At 34.7% G+C, this 15,271-nt stretch overlaps 1 protein-coding gene across 1 annotated transcript in view; it reads right to left on the reverse strand.

Moving 5' to 3' along the window:
• The window catches only part of LOC121388224 (FACT complex subunit SPT16-like), a 48,643-nt gene that overhangs the window by 18,473 nt on the left and 14,899 nt on the right, over positions 1-15,271 (reverse strand). The window contains exons 6-16 of the mRNA XM_041519490.1: positions 13,143-13,289; positions 12,294-12,445; positions 7,573-7,745; positions 6,896-7,060; positions 6,361-6,473; positions 5,656-5,823; positions 4,607-4,722; positions 3,899-3,981; positions 3,045-3,115; positions 2,590-2,714; positions 269-404 (exon numbers count right to left, since the gene is read on the reverse strand). Of these exons, the coding sequence (XP_041375424.1) occupies positions 269-404; positions 2,590-2,714; positions 3,045-3,115; positions 3,899-3,981; positions 4,607-4,722; positions 5,656-5,823; positions 6,361-6,473; positions 6,896-7,060; positions 7,573-7,745; positions 12,294-12,445; positions 13,143-13,289 (1,449 nt within the window). The remainder of the gene's footprint in view (positions 1-268; positions 405-2,589; positions 2,715-3,044; positions 3,116-3,898; positions 3,982-4,606; positions 4,723-5,655; positions 5,824-6,360; positions 6,474-6,895; positions 7,061-7,572; positions 7,746-12,293; positions 12,446-13,142; positions 13,290-15,271) is intronic.

Here is a 15,271-nt window from a genome sequence, read left to right on the forward strand (position 1 = left end):
CCACAGCAACACATTACTTAGAAACCTTGCAAATTTGCATACCATTATTAAACGGGTTAATACACTAAAATTATCACATGGGTTTATGACATGGACATTATGGGTAAGTTATAGGATAAAAAAATATATATATATCTGACAACTTGTGGATTTTCATAGTAGTATTCAACTGATGATAAATACATTTTCAAACGATTTAAGGTACCGGTGTGATAAATATTATCTAATGGCATCTCATGTAGTATTCTGTTGCTGACATGAACTCTACCTCTTTCTCACGCTCCTCTGCCTCTCGTGTTCTGAATTTCTTCTGAACCTCCTTGATGAGACGGAAAGCTGTGTTTAAGTTGGATGACGGTGCAGAGATCTCACCCGGCTCCTTGGTGTTAGAACTTCGGTATGTTCTAAAATATAAATCACATTCATTTATTAATCATCGGCTATTGGGATGTCAGATATTTGGTAGTACTGACATATAGTCTTCAGTACTCAATTTTAAGGATTTTGGTTACTTGCCCAGAGGGCAAGTATGGGTTCACATTGAGGTTGCCCCTCCAAAAATTTGGATGCCCTGATTTCATCTTTGTTTTGAAAATACAGTTATATTTATATTCCAATAAAACAGCAACCAAAAGGTTTGGAATTAATATGTTGTCAATGTAAAATGTAATATATACTGTCTGATAATAAAATACATTACTTTTTAATAATGTTTTTAAATGTTTGTAGTTATACACATGTACACATAGGGCCTAATTGCTTAAGATTTTTGTGATTTGGCGACACATCAGCTATTTTCCAATCGAATGCACTCTATGTTCTAATCGAATACACTGGAATATTTCCTATTCGGAATACTTCAGCCGATTACAATTTTCCCCGATGTCTCACAAAATCGGCCGAGGAGTTCCGAGTGGCAAACAAACCCACGTCATTTCGACTGATTGACTGACGCTTAAGATAATAACAGTTTAAAAGTGATTGTGGGCAAGGAAACTACACAAAAAAAATCAGTCGTCCGACGGGCAACTAGTATCATATAATTAAGTTGCCAGACTGAATATTAGGTTGTCACAGACGACCGGACAACCATAAAAATTGAGTGCTGGTCTTAGAGAACCAACCAGCAAAATGTTCCCATTAGTAGCAAGGGATCTTTTTTATACATCATACTACAGACAGGATAGCATATACCACGGCCTTTGATATACCAGTTAAAAGTTCATTGGCAACTGGAGTAAAGTTTAAAGGTTGTTTTATTTAACGACACCACTACAGCACATTGATTTATTAATCATTAGCTATTGGATGTCAAACATTCAGTAATTTTGACAAGTCTTAACCTTTTTACTACTGCAGGCAAGATATCTCCCCAATTCATATTTCCCATCGTTTTGCATGCGACACTCACCGAAAACAATTTATTAACAGGAAACTGAAGACAACTCTTTTTCCTGTCTCTTTAAATTTAGTTTTTTCAATGGAAAATACCTTGGAAGTTTGAGTTGAAAAAGTGGTTTTCGGCAAATATTTTCACTTGACAACAATGGCGGCACGTCGCGGTCATTTTTTGGGATCGATAGCTGATTGTGTCAGCTAATTTGATAATAAATTTTATTGTTTTACCAACAACAAAAATCACCAAATATTGGGATATTTTTGTATGTAGTTCATTTTTTTGTAGTTAATTTAAAAAAAAAAAATTCAATTCTGTTCAGAAAACCAGTTATTGGGAATAATGGACATAAATACTGGACAGCTGGCCACAACTGCCCGTAAGTAAATACGACTTTTTCAATTGTTTGCCTAATTTTAATTAACATTAACTGATCTAAAATATAATAAAAATGTGAAAAATCCACGAAAATAATACTTACCGAATCAAATATGATCTTTATTTTATGTATTTATAAAACATTCAAGTGAATTTATGTGAGTAAAAATTATAAACTTGTACCCACTCGATGTGGTTTTTGTCAAAAATTAATCTAGTAGTCTAAAGGTTAAAGAGGAAACCCGCTACATTTTTCCATTAGTACCAAGGGATCTTTGGCATGCACCATCCCACAGCCTTTGATTTACCAGTTGTGGTGCACTGATTAGAACGAGCAATAGCCCAGTGGGATCGATCCTAGACCAACCGCCCATCAAGAAAGAACTTTACCACTGGGCTATATCCCGCCCTCTGGCACCGTGAGTAATACGTGTAATAATAAGAACATATAAACCATTTAGAGCATTTGCCTGTGGTGTGAAGCTTTGTAGAACCACATAGGCAATTCCTACCAATAAAGCACCAATGGATCTTCTATATCCACTTTCCCCTAAAACAAGACCATGGTTTTTTATGTATCAGTCGAGAGGGCACCAATTGGGATGCGGGAAAAAAATTGTCCATACAGGGTGATGGATCCTGTGACCTATCATACCTTACTACTAACTAGATCACGCACTCATATATAGAAAAATGTACCATAAAATAAACATTTACAACTGAAAAAAACAAAGGCTACATTTCTTTTTTATAAAGGCTGCGTCTGGATTTGAGAATATTGTCGTTTCTTGAGGAAAAAGACACAGGCTACTCACATTTCTTTCATAAAGGTTGCATCTGGATTTGAGAATATTGTCGTTTCTTTGCCAAGTGTAGAGCCAGGATGAAAGAAGTTAACACGCAGATATGTGTAGTCTCCCTCCACCGACTGACTGATGTTCTGGTAAAAAAACAACACAGAAATCATATTAGACATGGAAAGGTATGTACAGTTTAATCTTAGTTTAACTTTTGAGTTAAATGTAGCAGTTTTGAGATACAGAATTCATCCAGTAAGACAAAGTTGTAAACCATATTTATTAATTTCAGAAAAAATTTAAATTTAAATATTGATTGTTGTTGAAACATAAATTTTTTAACAATTACAATCTGTGATTTAATTTGTCGGTAATAGCAGTATACCCCCAATATACTCTTACATATGTGTCTCCTGCCCATATATCACTTGTGACCTTGGGTTCCAAATAGAAGATTTGTTTCTTCTACTTACCTTTACGGTTGAGATGTGAAATGGTGTGGGGGCACCAAATATAGGCAATATCACGGTCTCATATTTTCTATCTGAAAAAAACACAAAAAACTTAACCAACATTACCGAAAGTAAAGAGTGGTGCTGTAATATTTGTACAGTTAAAAAGTTTGTTTTGTTTAACGACACCATTAGAGCACATTGATTTATTAGTCATCAGCTATTGGATGTCAAGCATTTGGTAATTATAACATACATATAAAACCTGCTACATTTTTCATTTGTTGTAAGGGATCTTTTATATGCACCATCCCACAGACAGGATAACATATACCACAGCCTTCGATATACCAGTCGTGGTGAACTGGCTAAAATGAGAAATAGCACAATGGGCCCACTGACGGGTATCGATCCTAGAACAACCATGCATCAAGCGAGTGCTTTACCACTGGGCTATGTCCCACCCTAAATTCCTTGGTAGTCTTTTAAGCCATTACATTGAAAAACGGCACATAATATAACAAATTCCTTGGTAGTCTTTTAAGCCATTACATTGAAAAACTGCACATAATATAACAAATTCCTTGGTAGTCTTTTAAGCCATTACATTGAAAAACTGCACATAATATAACAAATTAAACATCAAAGATTTCAAAATCTTGCCATGCATGTCTCTGCCCATACAGGGAATAAAGTTAAATACAGTACAAATCACTGCAGAGTTCGACAAATACACTAACCTTTGGTAGCAGTTGGTGAATTTTGGGTCTAAGCTGGTGGAAATTATCAACTCTATTACTATAATACATAAGGCACTAGCCAAAGACTCTGTGAGGGCTTGTGACTTTCTCAAACATTTGTTAAATACAACTCACCTACAAATATTTTCAACTCTCGAACTTCTGACTCCTGTGGGAAATGTGTGGGGCCTCTATATGACACGTTGGATTTGCGAATTCTACCAGAATACAACACAAAAATAACATGGAATCAGTTTTTCACATTCATAAAATACAACAGAACGGGAGAGCAATTTTTACTTCTGACTGACTCTTTGGAATTTTGGTAGAATCCATTTTAGAGAGAAGTAATGTATTATAATTTAAATTCAGCATATCTGCACAGTAGTACTTATCATCATCCAAACAAAAACCTTTCTCAAAATTTATATTATGTTAACATTAAAAGGTATTTTATCAATTTAAAAATTCAGTCAGTGATTCACAAATCAAGTTGATCACAGTTTAACTTTAAAATGTGTTTTAAAAATACTCATACTACAAATCAATATTTATATTATTAAGGTAGTGCTTTAGATCTCACTAATTTGGGCTCAACAGGATATTTCCCTGAAAATTATTAAAACATGGTTAATTTAAGGAAATATTTTATTAGCCAAAGACTAAATGCTGTAAACACTTGGCACAAACATTAGTAACTGGCTAATTTGGCAATGGTGAGCCCATGCCTATATTTTGATTTCCTACTTCATCAAGGTAAGACAAAAAGTAGCCAGTGCAGACATCACAACCAACAAATAAAATATGGCACTCCCTCACTTAATTTCACAGAACAACATTTACTTTTTGTCTCCTGTGTCGGACTTTTGACCTTTGAGTCGTTCCCTTGCTTCCTCGTTGATCCGATGGGCCAACTCTCGCTGGTGGACAGATCTCTTTTCTTCAGCAGAAGCCTCAGTCTAACAGATAAAAAAAACCCCAAAGAATTCCTTCAGAATACATTTTATAACAAGCATTCTGAGAGTACTGCTAAAGCAATACATGTCCCCTACCGGGCCCAACAATATTTTTATCTCCTAAATTCATGGGCCACAACTCTGTGAAAAATTGGCAAATCGCCATAAAAGGTAACCGTGATCTATAACAGTATATAATAAAGATATATACACAATTTCAATAGCTTCAGGCATTGCCAAAGTCCGGAAAACAAATTTTCTTATCTCCTAAGTTCAATGGCCATAACTGTGAAAAATTGACAAATTTCCATGAAAGTCAAACTTGGTTTGTAACAGAAGATGATAAAGTTATACACAATATTTCAGTTCAATATCTTGAGGCATTGGGGAACAAATTCCAGAAAACAAATGTTAATATTGACTATGTTCAAGGACCATAACTCTTGTCAAAAATGAGTAAATCGCTATGGAAGTCAATGGCCCTAACTGTCGAAAATGAGTAAATCATTATGAATTTCAGCTCAATATCTCAACGCAGTGTGACAAAAACCCATCCGGAAAACTATATGTGGGACAGACGGACAGACGGAGATAAAACCTAGAGTCCCCTCCTAAAGGAATGGAATATCTGTTCAACCACACCTCAGAACATTATAAACTATAGCTATTTGGAAGTCTATCCTACAATGAGTTTTTAAAAACTTGGTCAAGAAAGAAAAAAAACAGCCAACACCTACTCAAAACAGGACTGTACATATCATGATCTTTGATAACAAAAGATTTTAAGTCCATAGCTACTTAGTAGGAGCATTTAAGATTTGTTTTGTTTTTATATTCCCTAAATTATTTGTTGGTAAAAAGCCTAACTGTAGCTTACTCATGTCCGTGAATCTAACGACCGAGAACTTCCTCCTTCGTTTTCTAACTGTAACTTACCCGCGTCCGTGAATCTAACATCTGCGCTCGTCTCGCGCCACGACCGAGAACTTCCTCCTTCGTTTCCTCCTCCTCCTCCTCCTCATCTTCTTCATCCTCATCCTTGAGGAAGATTCCGATGTGTTTGATACGTTTTTTAGTGTTCGTCATAAGAGTGGCCTGATTTCCCTGTAATTATAATTTTTTATGTGTGTACAACCAGTACAACACTTCATAAGTTAAAAACTCAACACTATCAATAAATGCACCACACTTTTATTGGCTACTTCCAAGAAGGGATATTTAATCAACAAATATAATTTGCTTTCAGATGAACACTGAAATGTAGATGTGCATGCAATTTTATTGTCTCTTTACCAAACACATGACAAAGTAAATAAATTATCACAATCTAATAAGGAGTCTTCCTAAGTCTGCTGCCATTTCAAAAATATTTCTGACTAACAAGAGCTTTTTTAAAGACTCCAAATAAACATTTTAAAATATGTTTTCAGTCATTAACGATTATCTTAGTGTTTGTAGTAGCTCAAACTTAATTTTATTTTCTAATATATTTTGTTGTTGTTGACATATCAAATTATTGATTATTGGAGGTAAATCCAGTTTGGGTCATTACAAATTAAACCAGAAACACATTGAATGTTGGTTGAAAACATGTTACAATTGCAACAAAGTTGGGACAGACTTTTTAAATGATAAACTTACATCATTCACCAGCACTGTGTCTCCGATAAACAAAGCATATTTCTTTCCCGAAGGATCCTTGGCCGCTTTGTTTTCCAGATCAGAAAATCCAACATTCAGGTTGAAGATCATCCCTGAAACGTGTAGCAATTACCTATTAGATCCTACACTTCCTAGATAAGAATAATTCCATGGAATTTAATTTCTCGACTACCACAAACCAATTTGGTAAATAAGAAATAACTTGTGATGTACCTTTCAACATTAATTTACTTCTTAAAAAAATAATAATTATACATTGGGTTTTTTTTAACCTACATTAATATGAACATGCATAGGTGCAACTATAAACCAAGTTTCATTGACCTAGGACTAATAGTTTGTGAAAAATGGACTTAAATGCAAAAACCTTAACACTGGAGCTAAATGGTTAAATTGACTCTGCTATTGCTACTCCATACCGGACAAATGGACAAAAACCTATGTTATTCAACCCTATACTACTTTAAGTGTATTTCTTATTACAAGGTATGGTTTGTTACAATTCTAAGTTTACCTTTTTTTGCTGGCACGTTAGTTTTTCCCGAGATAAGCAGAGAGCCCTCTCGGAACTCCACGCCCATAGCGAAACCAAAACTCTTAGTCATCTTCTCCAGCAACTCCGGTCGCTCGCTCTTTACTAGCTTGATGGCACAGTCGTACACCTCACTCAGCTTAACACCTGTACACATAAAATATATTATTATAATCTAAAACAAATAAACTAAGGGCTGTTCCAGCCACGATCAAATGGGGTAGGCTGGCAGAAATGTAATTATTATTTCATGCCTGCTGGGAAAGTTTTGTGCGGAAAAATGGTGTTGTTAAACAAGGAATGAATTATTTATTTAACGACATACCAACACATTTCAGTTACGATTATATGGTGTCAGACATATGGTTAAAGGACCACACGAGAAAGTAATCTGCCAACACATAGTGGGCTACTCTTTCCAATTGGCAGCAAGGGATCTTTTGTATGCAGCATCCCAGACAGGACAGTACATACCACAGCATTTGTTACACCAGCTGTGAGTATATAAATCCGGCTGCAACGAGAAATACCTTAATTTGTCCCACCAATGGAGATCTATCCTAGACCGACTACGCATCAGGTGATCACTTGACCACAGGGCTACAATTTTTACCTTTGATAAAAACTACAAATATTTCTTTCCTTTCAATTAAACCCACCATGTTGTAGCTTCTTCATCATATCTTCTTCTACTTTGAGCAGAAAGTCGTAGTTCTTCTGTACGTCATCTGGCGGGTCAACCAGCAGAGTGCGGACGATGTTGGAGCAGTAAGACTTGTACCTCGCACCCAAACAACAGACGATGGCACCAAAGTGAAGAGGTCGGTCATCACTAAAACCAAAGAGAGATACAAGTCAGGTTAAAGAAACCAAAATAACTCCAAGCTTTATTATCCAACATAGCTAACAGTACTAAACTTCCAAGTTGTATTAGTCCACATAGCTAACAGTACTAAACTTCCAAGTTGTATTAGTCCACATAGCTAACAGTACTAAACTTCCAAGTTGTATTAGTCCACACAGCTAACAGTATAAATTTCCAAGTTGTATTAGTCCACATAGCTAACAGTACTAAACTTGTAAGTTATATTCATCAACATACCTAACAGTACTAAACTTCTATGTTGTATTAGTCAGCAAAATTGACAGTGCTAAACTTCAAGTTGTATTAGTCAATCCAGGATTCATACAGGTTTGACAAAATAAAATTCAAAGACTTTTAAGGACTTTTTCAAGTACTTAAATTCATTTTTTAAGGACACAAAAACTTGTTTTAAATACATTTACCTAGAATAAAAAGTAGACTGTCATTGCACATATAATTATACACTGCTTCAGTCATTGGAGTCCTTAACCCCTTCCAACTTGGCTTGTTTTTTCTTAATTGCGTTTCTAAACAAGTTAAACTTGACAATAAATTCCCTGTTGTCCGATCTTTCAGCTTGAGTAGCCACATTATCACATGAGGCTTCAAGAGCCTGAACATCAGCACACAATCATTTCTTTTCCCTTGTTAATTCTTCCAAGTTCTTACGTGTCACTGCTGCCTCACCCATGCTTGCTACAATGAATGCTTTAGAGCATATCTGCATCGCACTTTGTGTCCATCATCGGACACACACACAAGCCAGTCTTTGCAATCCTCAGTTTGCAACCAGGTATCGTTAAATTTACACTTGCCTGGCATGTTGAAAGAATTTTCAGTCAATTTAATAATCAAACAATGGCGTCTTCCGATGATGCACAACGACCACATGTCTGCATGCGCAAATACTTTTACCCAATCAGAGAGCAGTATTTGTGAATATTAAATTCCGTGGACAGCCAAAGCACATATTTGGCGGGAATGACAAAGAAGTTTTGGATTGACGCGTAAATAAACCTACGGAAGTGATTCAATTTTTTTACTAAAGCTAGGAAAGGCATGTTTCCTATTTTTTCAGGAGGGGAAAATAAAATTCAAGGACTTTTCAAAGACTTTTTCACAAAAATCCGATTTTTCAAGGTTTTCAAGGCCTTGAAAATACATTAACAAAATTCAAGTACTTTCAAGCACTTCAAGAACCTGTGCGAACCCTGGTCAACATACTTGACAGGACTAAACTTCAAGTTGTATTAGTCAACACACCTGACAGTACCAAATTTCAAGTTTATTACACGCTGTTGATTAACACACCTGACAGCACAAGCTGAATTAGGACAATTCCATGGTATTTGGTCCATGGGTGTGGAAATTTCAAAATTATCTGTCAAACTAAGTTTTTATTATAGCTTAAAGTTAACACCCGTAAGCACATACAAATATACTTTTATTGCCAATTTACTTTTGTTTTATGGTTTTAATGACGGTTTTATTTGAAAATATAATTTTTGTAAGGCAGGACATTACATTTGTTTTATTGGTAATATTTCATTACTGTTATGTCAAATTAAAAAATTAGGTACAGTGTTCTCGCTGCTCCATTTAAGCGGGGAGCCCCGCCCCGCTATTCCATTTTGCCGCCCTCCTTTCACGTTCTCCACCGTCCTTTATTTTTTTGCACCCCTCTTTATTTTGCAGCACCTATCTCTGCTATTTCCAAATGCACACTTTTTTTCCACACATCAGTCTGCACATTGAACATCAAAGGAAACAAGCCGCGTTGTGTACAAAAAAGCAACTGACGAAACATTTACGACAGTTACCGTAACGTTATTTAACAGTATTTTTAACAGCCTCTATTTTGTCCCATATCTGTATCCATTTGTATGTTTAATAGACACAATAAAAGTTATATTTTAATTGAGCAATGAAAACATTTTTACGGATTCAGCAATCTCCAATTGAAAAAAAACCTCACTTATTTGGCGCCAAATTTGTCACGTGATCAGAACGGTCATTCTGTCTTTTGTTTCCACTAACTATCGTCTGATATTTTGTCCTCCGTTGCAGACGTAAATTGGTTGTAACTGATGATTTTTCCTTTCTGTCATTTCTGTTATTCTGTTTATTCAGCAGTTCTTTATAAAATATTGTAAACTTTTCATTTTGGGGGGATATGAACGCTTATCAAAACAACGGAAGTGGTAGTGTTTATCATTAAAATCATTTATCTTGAGTGCCAAATAATATATAAACCGCCTTTACAAAAACGAAACTACTTTTTATCAGCTGGCGATAATATTTTATCACAGCGATTGATTCATTCGATGAAGATGGAAATAACAAAAAATGTATTCGACATTAGGGGATCACTTTACAAACATCTTTATTGTTTTTCGTATATCTTGAAATCTTTATTAAAAATAATATTAAAACTGATCGGTTCAGCAAAACTGGAACTGTCTGTGAATGTCAGACCGATATCATCTTCGGTTCAGTTAAAAGACTAGTCTGTTTGAATTTCGTATATACTTTTTGAACTTTTTTGTAGCCAAAATAAGGAGTATGTCTTTTCACAAGTCTACCAACACACAACAATATGGTAACCACCCCCCCCCCCTTTTTTGTAGGTATTTTTTAAGGGTGTGGTGCCGAGCGGCCGCCCTCCTTTAATTTTCACCCAGCGAGAACACTGAGGTATTAGGACATCATATCTAAAATATAATGCATATACTTTCCCTTCTTTCATATCATAATTACTATATTAAATTGTTTTTCAAAATATATGTCACGTCCTGGCTGATTTGACATACACAAGTTAGTTTTATTTAAAAAATAAATAAATTCAGAAATAAAAATCCTTTTTAATTCTCCTTCTTCTCAATGTTCCAAGTATAAATAAAAGGTATAATGATGACTGGTTGTATTAAATGATTAAAATAACCACCTCAAACTTTGAACAGGGATGTGACATTCAAGATGGTTGTTAAATTGAGTAAAGTTTAAAAATGTATTAAATATCTCTATATAGAGAAATTGGCAAAACTGACTAGATAATGCACATGTACCTAAAAGAAATTACTTTTATTTTCAATATTTTTGCTCTCACCATCAAGAATTGGAAACTGAGAAACTGGACGTTTGGGGAAGCATGTTTAAATATTTAACATGGATTTATGTAGATACAAAAATACTATTATCAATTAATTCTATGCTTCTATGTTTTGACCAAATAATGAATTATTGATAATCCAGCAATTTAAAGAATATTGTATTTATACCAAATGTTCCATTTTGTGAATCCAAACTAGTGTACACATACAATAAATATTGTGTCAAATACAATGTGCTGCTAAAATCTTAAGTTTATTCCTTGGCAGATACAGGTATCCAAACATGAACTGGAATATATAAACCAACATTTCTCCAGTGAAGGATGTAATTGATAAAGATATATGTGGAAGATAAACTTGGGTTGGGGGAATTCAAATAAATTGTGTCGTTGAGATTTTTCACAACAATTAATATTTATATTAATATACATTGTTCACAAACAAGAATTGTACAGAATTAAATGTCTGGCCTACCATAAACTTATTCAGTGTCATTGATAGTGTATCCATAGATATCTATCTCAATGCATGTTAAAACTGTTTTTAAAACATTAAAAAAAAAAAAAATTAAACTTCAAAAAATTAAATAACATTTTTAAAATAATAAAGTTGAAAAACAAATTTTGACGTGCACTGAGGTAAACATTCATAGATAGAACTATAAATGAAGCTTTAATGATGCAGGAAATGTGATTTATGAGAAATGTAGCTATATTTGTACAATCAATGTTGAGCTAAGTGCAAAAGTTGATGCCACAGCCAACAAAAAAATTATACCTATACTTCATCTTTTTAGTTTGTACATGTATTGTAATGGTAAGACAAAAACCACCAGACTTAGCAACATCAGGATAAACAATGTTGTTAACAGTATGGTCACTGGTTATAAAAGTATATTATATGAATAATGTATGCGAACTTGTTTTTTGCACAACAACAATTCAGTTAATTAGGATTTTATGCATTTATATACATATCATTTATTAGTTGTATAAGTGAACTGGACATAAAGTCACGTCCTGGCTCGTACTGAAATTTTAAAAAGTAAATGTTACATCATAAAAAATATTTTTTTAGTAAATTGCTATACAGCACTTAGAAATAGACTGGATATTGTGTAAACAGTGTATTTCAATAAGCAAACATTCTATCAGGAGAGCAGAGTTTTGGAATTTACTGCAGTGTTAAAAAAGTGACGTCCCGGCACATTTTACTTTATAAGTCTTTTTTTTTTACAAATACAAAATTAGGCCCGACATGTTTATACTACTATATGTAATGAGTCTATAAATGATAAAACTGCATTTCCATTTAAAAAGGATTTTTAGTGAAGGAGATCATAAGAGTCAGGATGTCACGTCCTGGCTTAAATTATTACCATGGAATGGCCCATTAGTTAACATACCTGACAGTGCTGAACTTCAAGCTGTATTTGCCTCCACTCTGTATAATAGCCGGATAGCACATGTCTAGCTGGGTGGTATCAACTCCAGTTACGTATTTCTTGTTCTGCAGTGCCTGCTCCACACCATCAGCCAACTTCGAGTGTTTCACTTTCTGTAAAACAAAACCAACTATTGTTTACCAACTAGCTAGTTATTACTGGGAACATTTAGACATAGGACTTTACATTTACCAAGTACTTCATAAATTAATAATACTTGGTTTTTACTCGCATTAGCATTTTGAGGTGTGCGATTTTTCTCTCGTCATGATTTTTCAAAAGCCAAGGACTAAAAAGTCATATTTTCACTATATTTTAGATACAGTGAAATATCGAAATCATATTTAAAATTTTGTTTACAAGTTTGTGCCTCAATTATCGCCACTGTAAATTATTAGAATCAAATTATTGAGGCAATTTTTTTAGGATGATGATTACCAATGCATCTGATCATATTTGAAGAAGAAAAAACGGTATTTAAACAATAAACAATGGACATGGAGTACAATGATGGTAAAACAGCTAAAAGTGATGAGTACACAGCTAAATAATGGTGACACAATGTCCTGTCATTGAAAACAATATCGTCTTCATGCAGTTTGAAACCATTCATCCACCAACACTGTCCTGCCTCGAGTCATTTTAATCTGTGCAATTTATTCTCACATTCAAAATACTGATTTATTGTGACTGAATGTTTGTTCTAGAAATTAATATATGATAGAACGTTATAACTATTTTTTAACATTATACCACACAAATAACAAAACACCAGCGTTGATGTTTAAAAATATGTTGAACTATACAAACCTTCTCAGCATCAATGATTTCCATGACTTGTTCTTTGAGATATTTGTTGAATATATCACAGGTCACCTGACACGCTCGCTGCATTGTCTTCTGTTCTGATTCCTCTTTTGGTGCCATGATGTAAGCAAGAGATGCACTCACATCAACCTAAAATAGTAATGGCAAATCACTTGAATTACAGTGTGCGATTTTGAAGAGTCCGGGAGCCTGAGGCTCGCAAAAATCATATAGGACTCTCTAGCTAAACTAGTATACGAGCTCGCATGGCTCGTAAAAATTATTTGTACAAATTACATTGATTCTTCAAAATGACACAGTCAACATATATTATAAAAATCCTGGGAAACCAGAGTCTTGAATAGCAATCTTTTTCATGGTTTTATGCAAAACATTTAGTGCAGGGCTCGCTAGGTTGGTTGGCTCTAAAGATTTGCAAACAGGTAGTCCTTATGACACTTAAATTTTTTAAACCAAAATCGCACACTGAATTATATAACTCTAATGCATGCTGCCAACCAGAAATGCTTGCCAATGTTCTTCCAAAATTAATTACTCTTATCATTATTCAGCGTTCGAAATAAGCACTTGTCCATTTGTTACAACAAGTAAAAATCTGCTCGGACAAACAAAATGCACATCGTCGCTTGTCCAGTGGACAAGTAAAAATGTTCAATGCAGTTTTATTTTGAGCAATCACAAACATCATCCTGGTACTTAAATAAAACAAATAATTTCTTTGGACAAGTGAAAATATTAGTGAACAAGTAGATTTCTAGATGTATTTGTCCGGCGGACTAGTAAAAGATTCTACTTATTTCTATCACTGTTACTGTATGATTTTGTTAACCCTAACCATAAACGTAACCCATTTTCTTTCTGGGGGAGACCCCCCATACCCCTAATGACTGTGGTTTGCATTCAATTCCCTAGCCCCACACCCAAACATTTCTTTCTGGCAAAAACACTGACATGTTATCTTAGAGAACACCTGACATATATTTCCATTAACAGCAAGGGATGTTTTATATGTACTTTCTCACAGACAGGACAGAAGAGTTCACCATGGGAATTCAATCCTACAACCCATGCACCTTAGGCGAGCACTCTACCAACTGAAGCTGAACACGTTTTAACTTTCCCAAACCATTGCCGATCCAATACAGACAGTTTCACTATGTTTCCTTTTTTTTTTTTAAATCTTTGATCTGTGCCGATCTGCATCGGTCAGTGACGTCACAGATTTTATGAAGACCAGGAGCCAAATTCACAAAACATCTCTTAATCAACATCACATCATCCTTGCAAGTCTTTTTGCACTGCGCTTCGAGATTACAAAGTTGTGAAGTTAGTGAATTACCCCAGGTTTCATTTAAATTTTTATTTCAAGAACTACATGTATGCCAATTGTGGAATATTGGTTGAGATGGGAAAAACCCTCAATCCATCAAAGCAGATCAATTCTGTGACTATACACCCCACAGAGGGTGGGATTTAGCTCAGTCGGTTGAGTGTTCGCATGAGGTGCTTGTGTCACAGAATCGAACCACCTCGGTGGATTCATTCAACTGATTGGATTTTTTCTCATTCCAACCAGTGCATCACAACTGGTCAAAGGCTGTGGTATGTGCTTTCCTGTCTGTGGAAAAGTGCATATAAAAGATCCCTTGCTGCATTAGAAAAAAATGTAGCGGGTTTCCTCTGATGACGAGTCAGAATTACTATACGTTTGACATCCAATAGCCGATGATTAATTAATCAATGCCCTCCAGTGGTGTTGTTAAAGAAAATAAACTTTAACTATGCACCTCAGGTAAAGATATTTTAGCCATTTTTATAAATGGGAAAGATTAATTGAAAATGTCTGCGACATCTATTTTAATATCCATACCCAAAGAATAAAAGTAAAAATACAACTACTACATTAGAAATCACCATGCATGAATACAGTACATCTATACAGTAAGTCTACACAGTACATCTACACAGTAGATCTATACAGTACATCTATACAGTATATCTACACAGTATATCTATACATAGACAAAACTACATATATATGTGGTTTTCTGATTTCTGTATTCCACGAGTGTATTTCCTGCAGGAAACCCCGGCATCGGGGTTTCCTGCAG

Source organism: Gigantopelta aegis, chromosome 14 (genome assembly GCF_016097555.1).
Source record: "Gigantopelta aegis isolate Gae_Host chromosome 14, Gae_host_genome, whole genome shotgun sequence".
NCBI classification, from domain to species: Eukaryota; Metazoa; Mollusca; class Gastropoda; order Neomphalida; family Peltospiridae; genus Gigantopelta; species Gigantopelta aegis.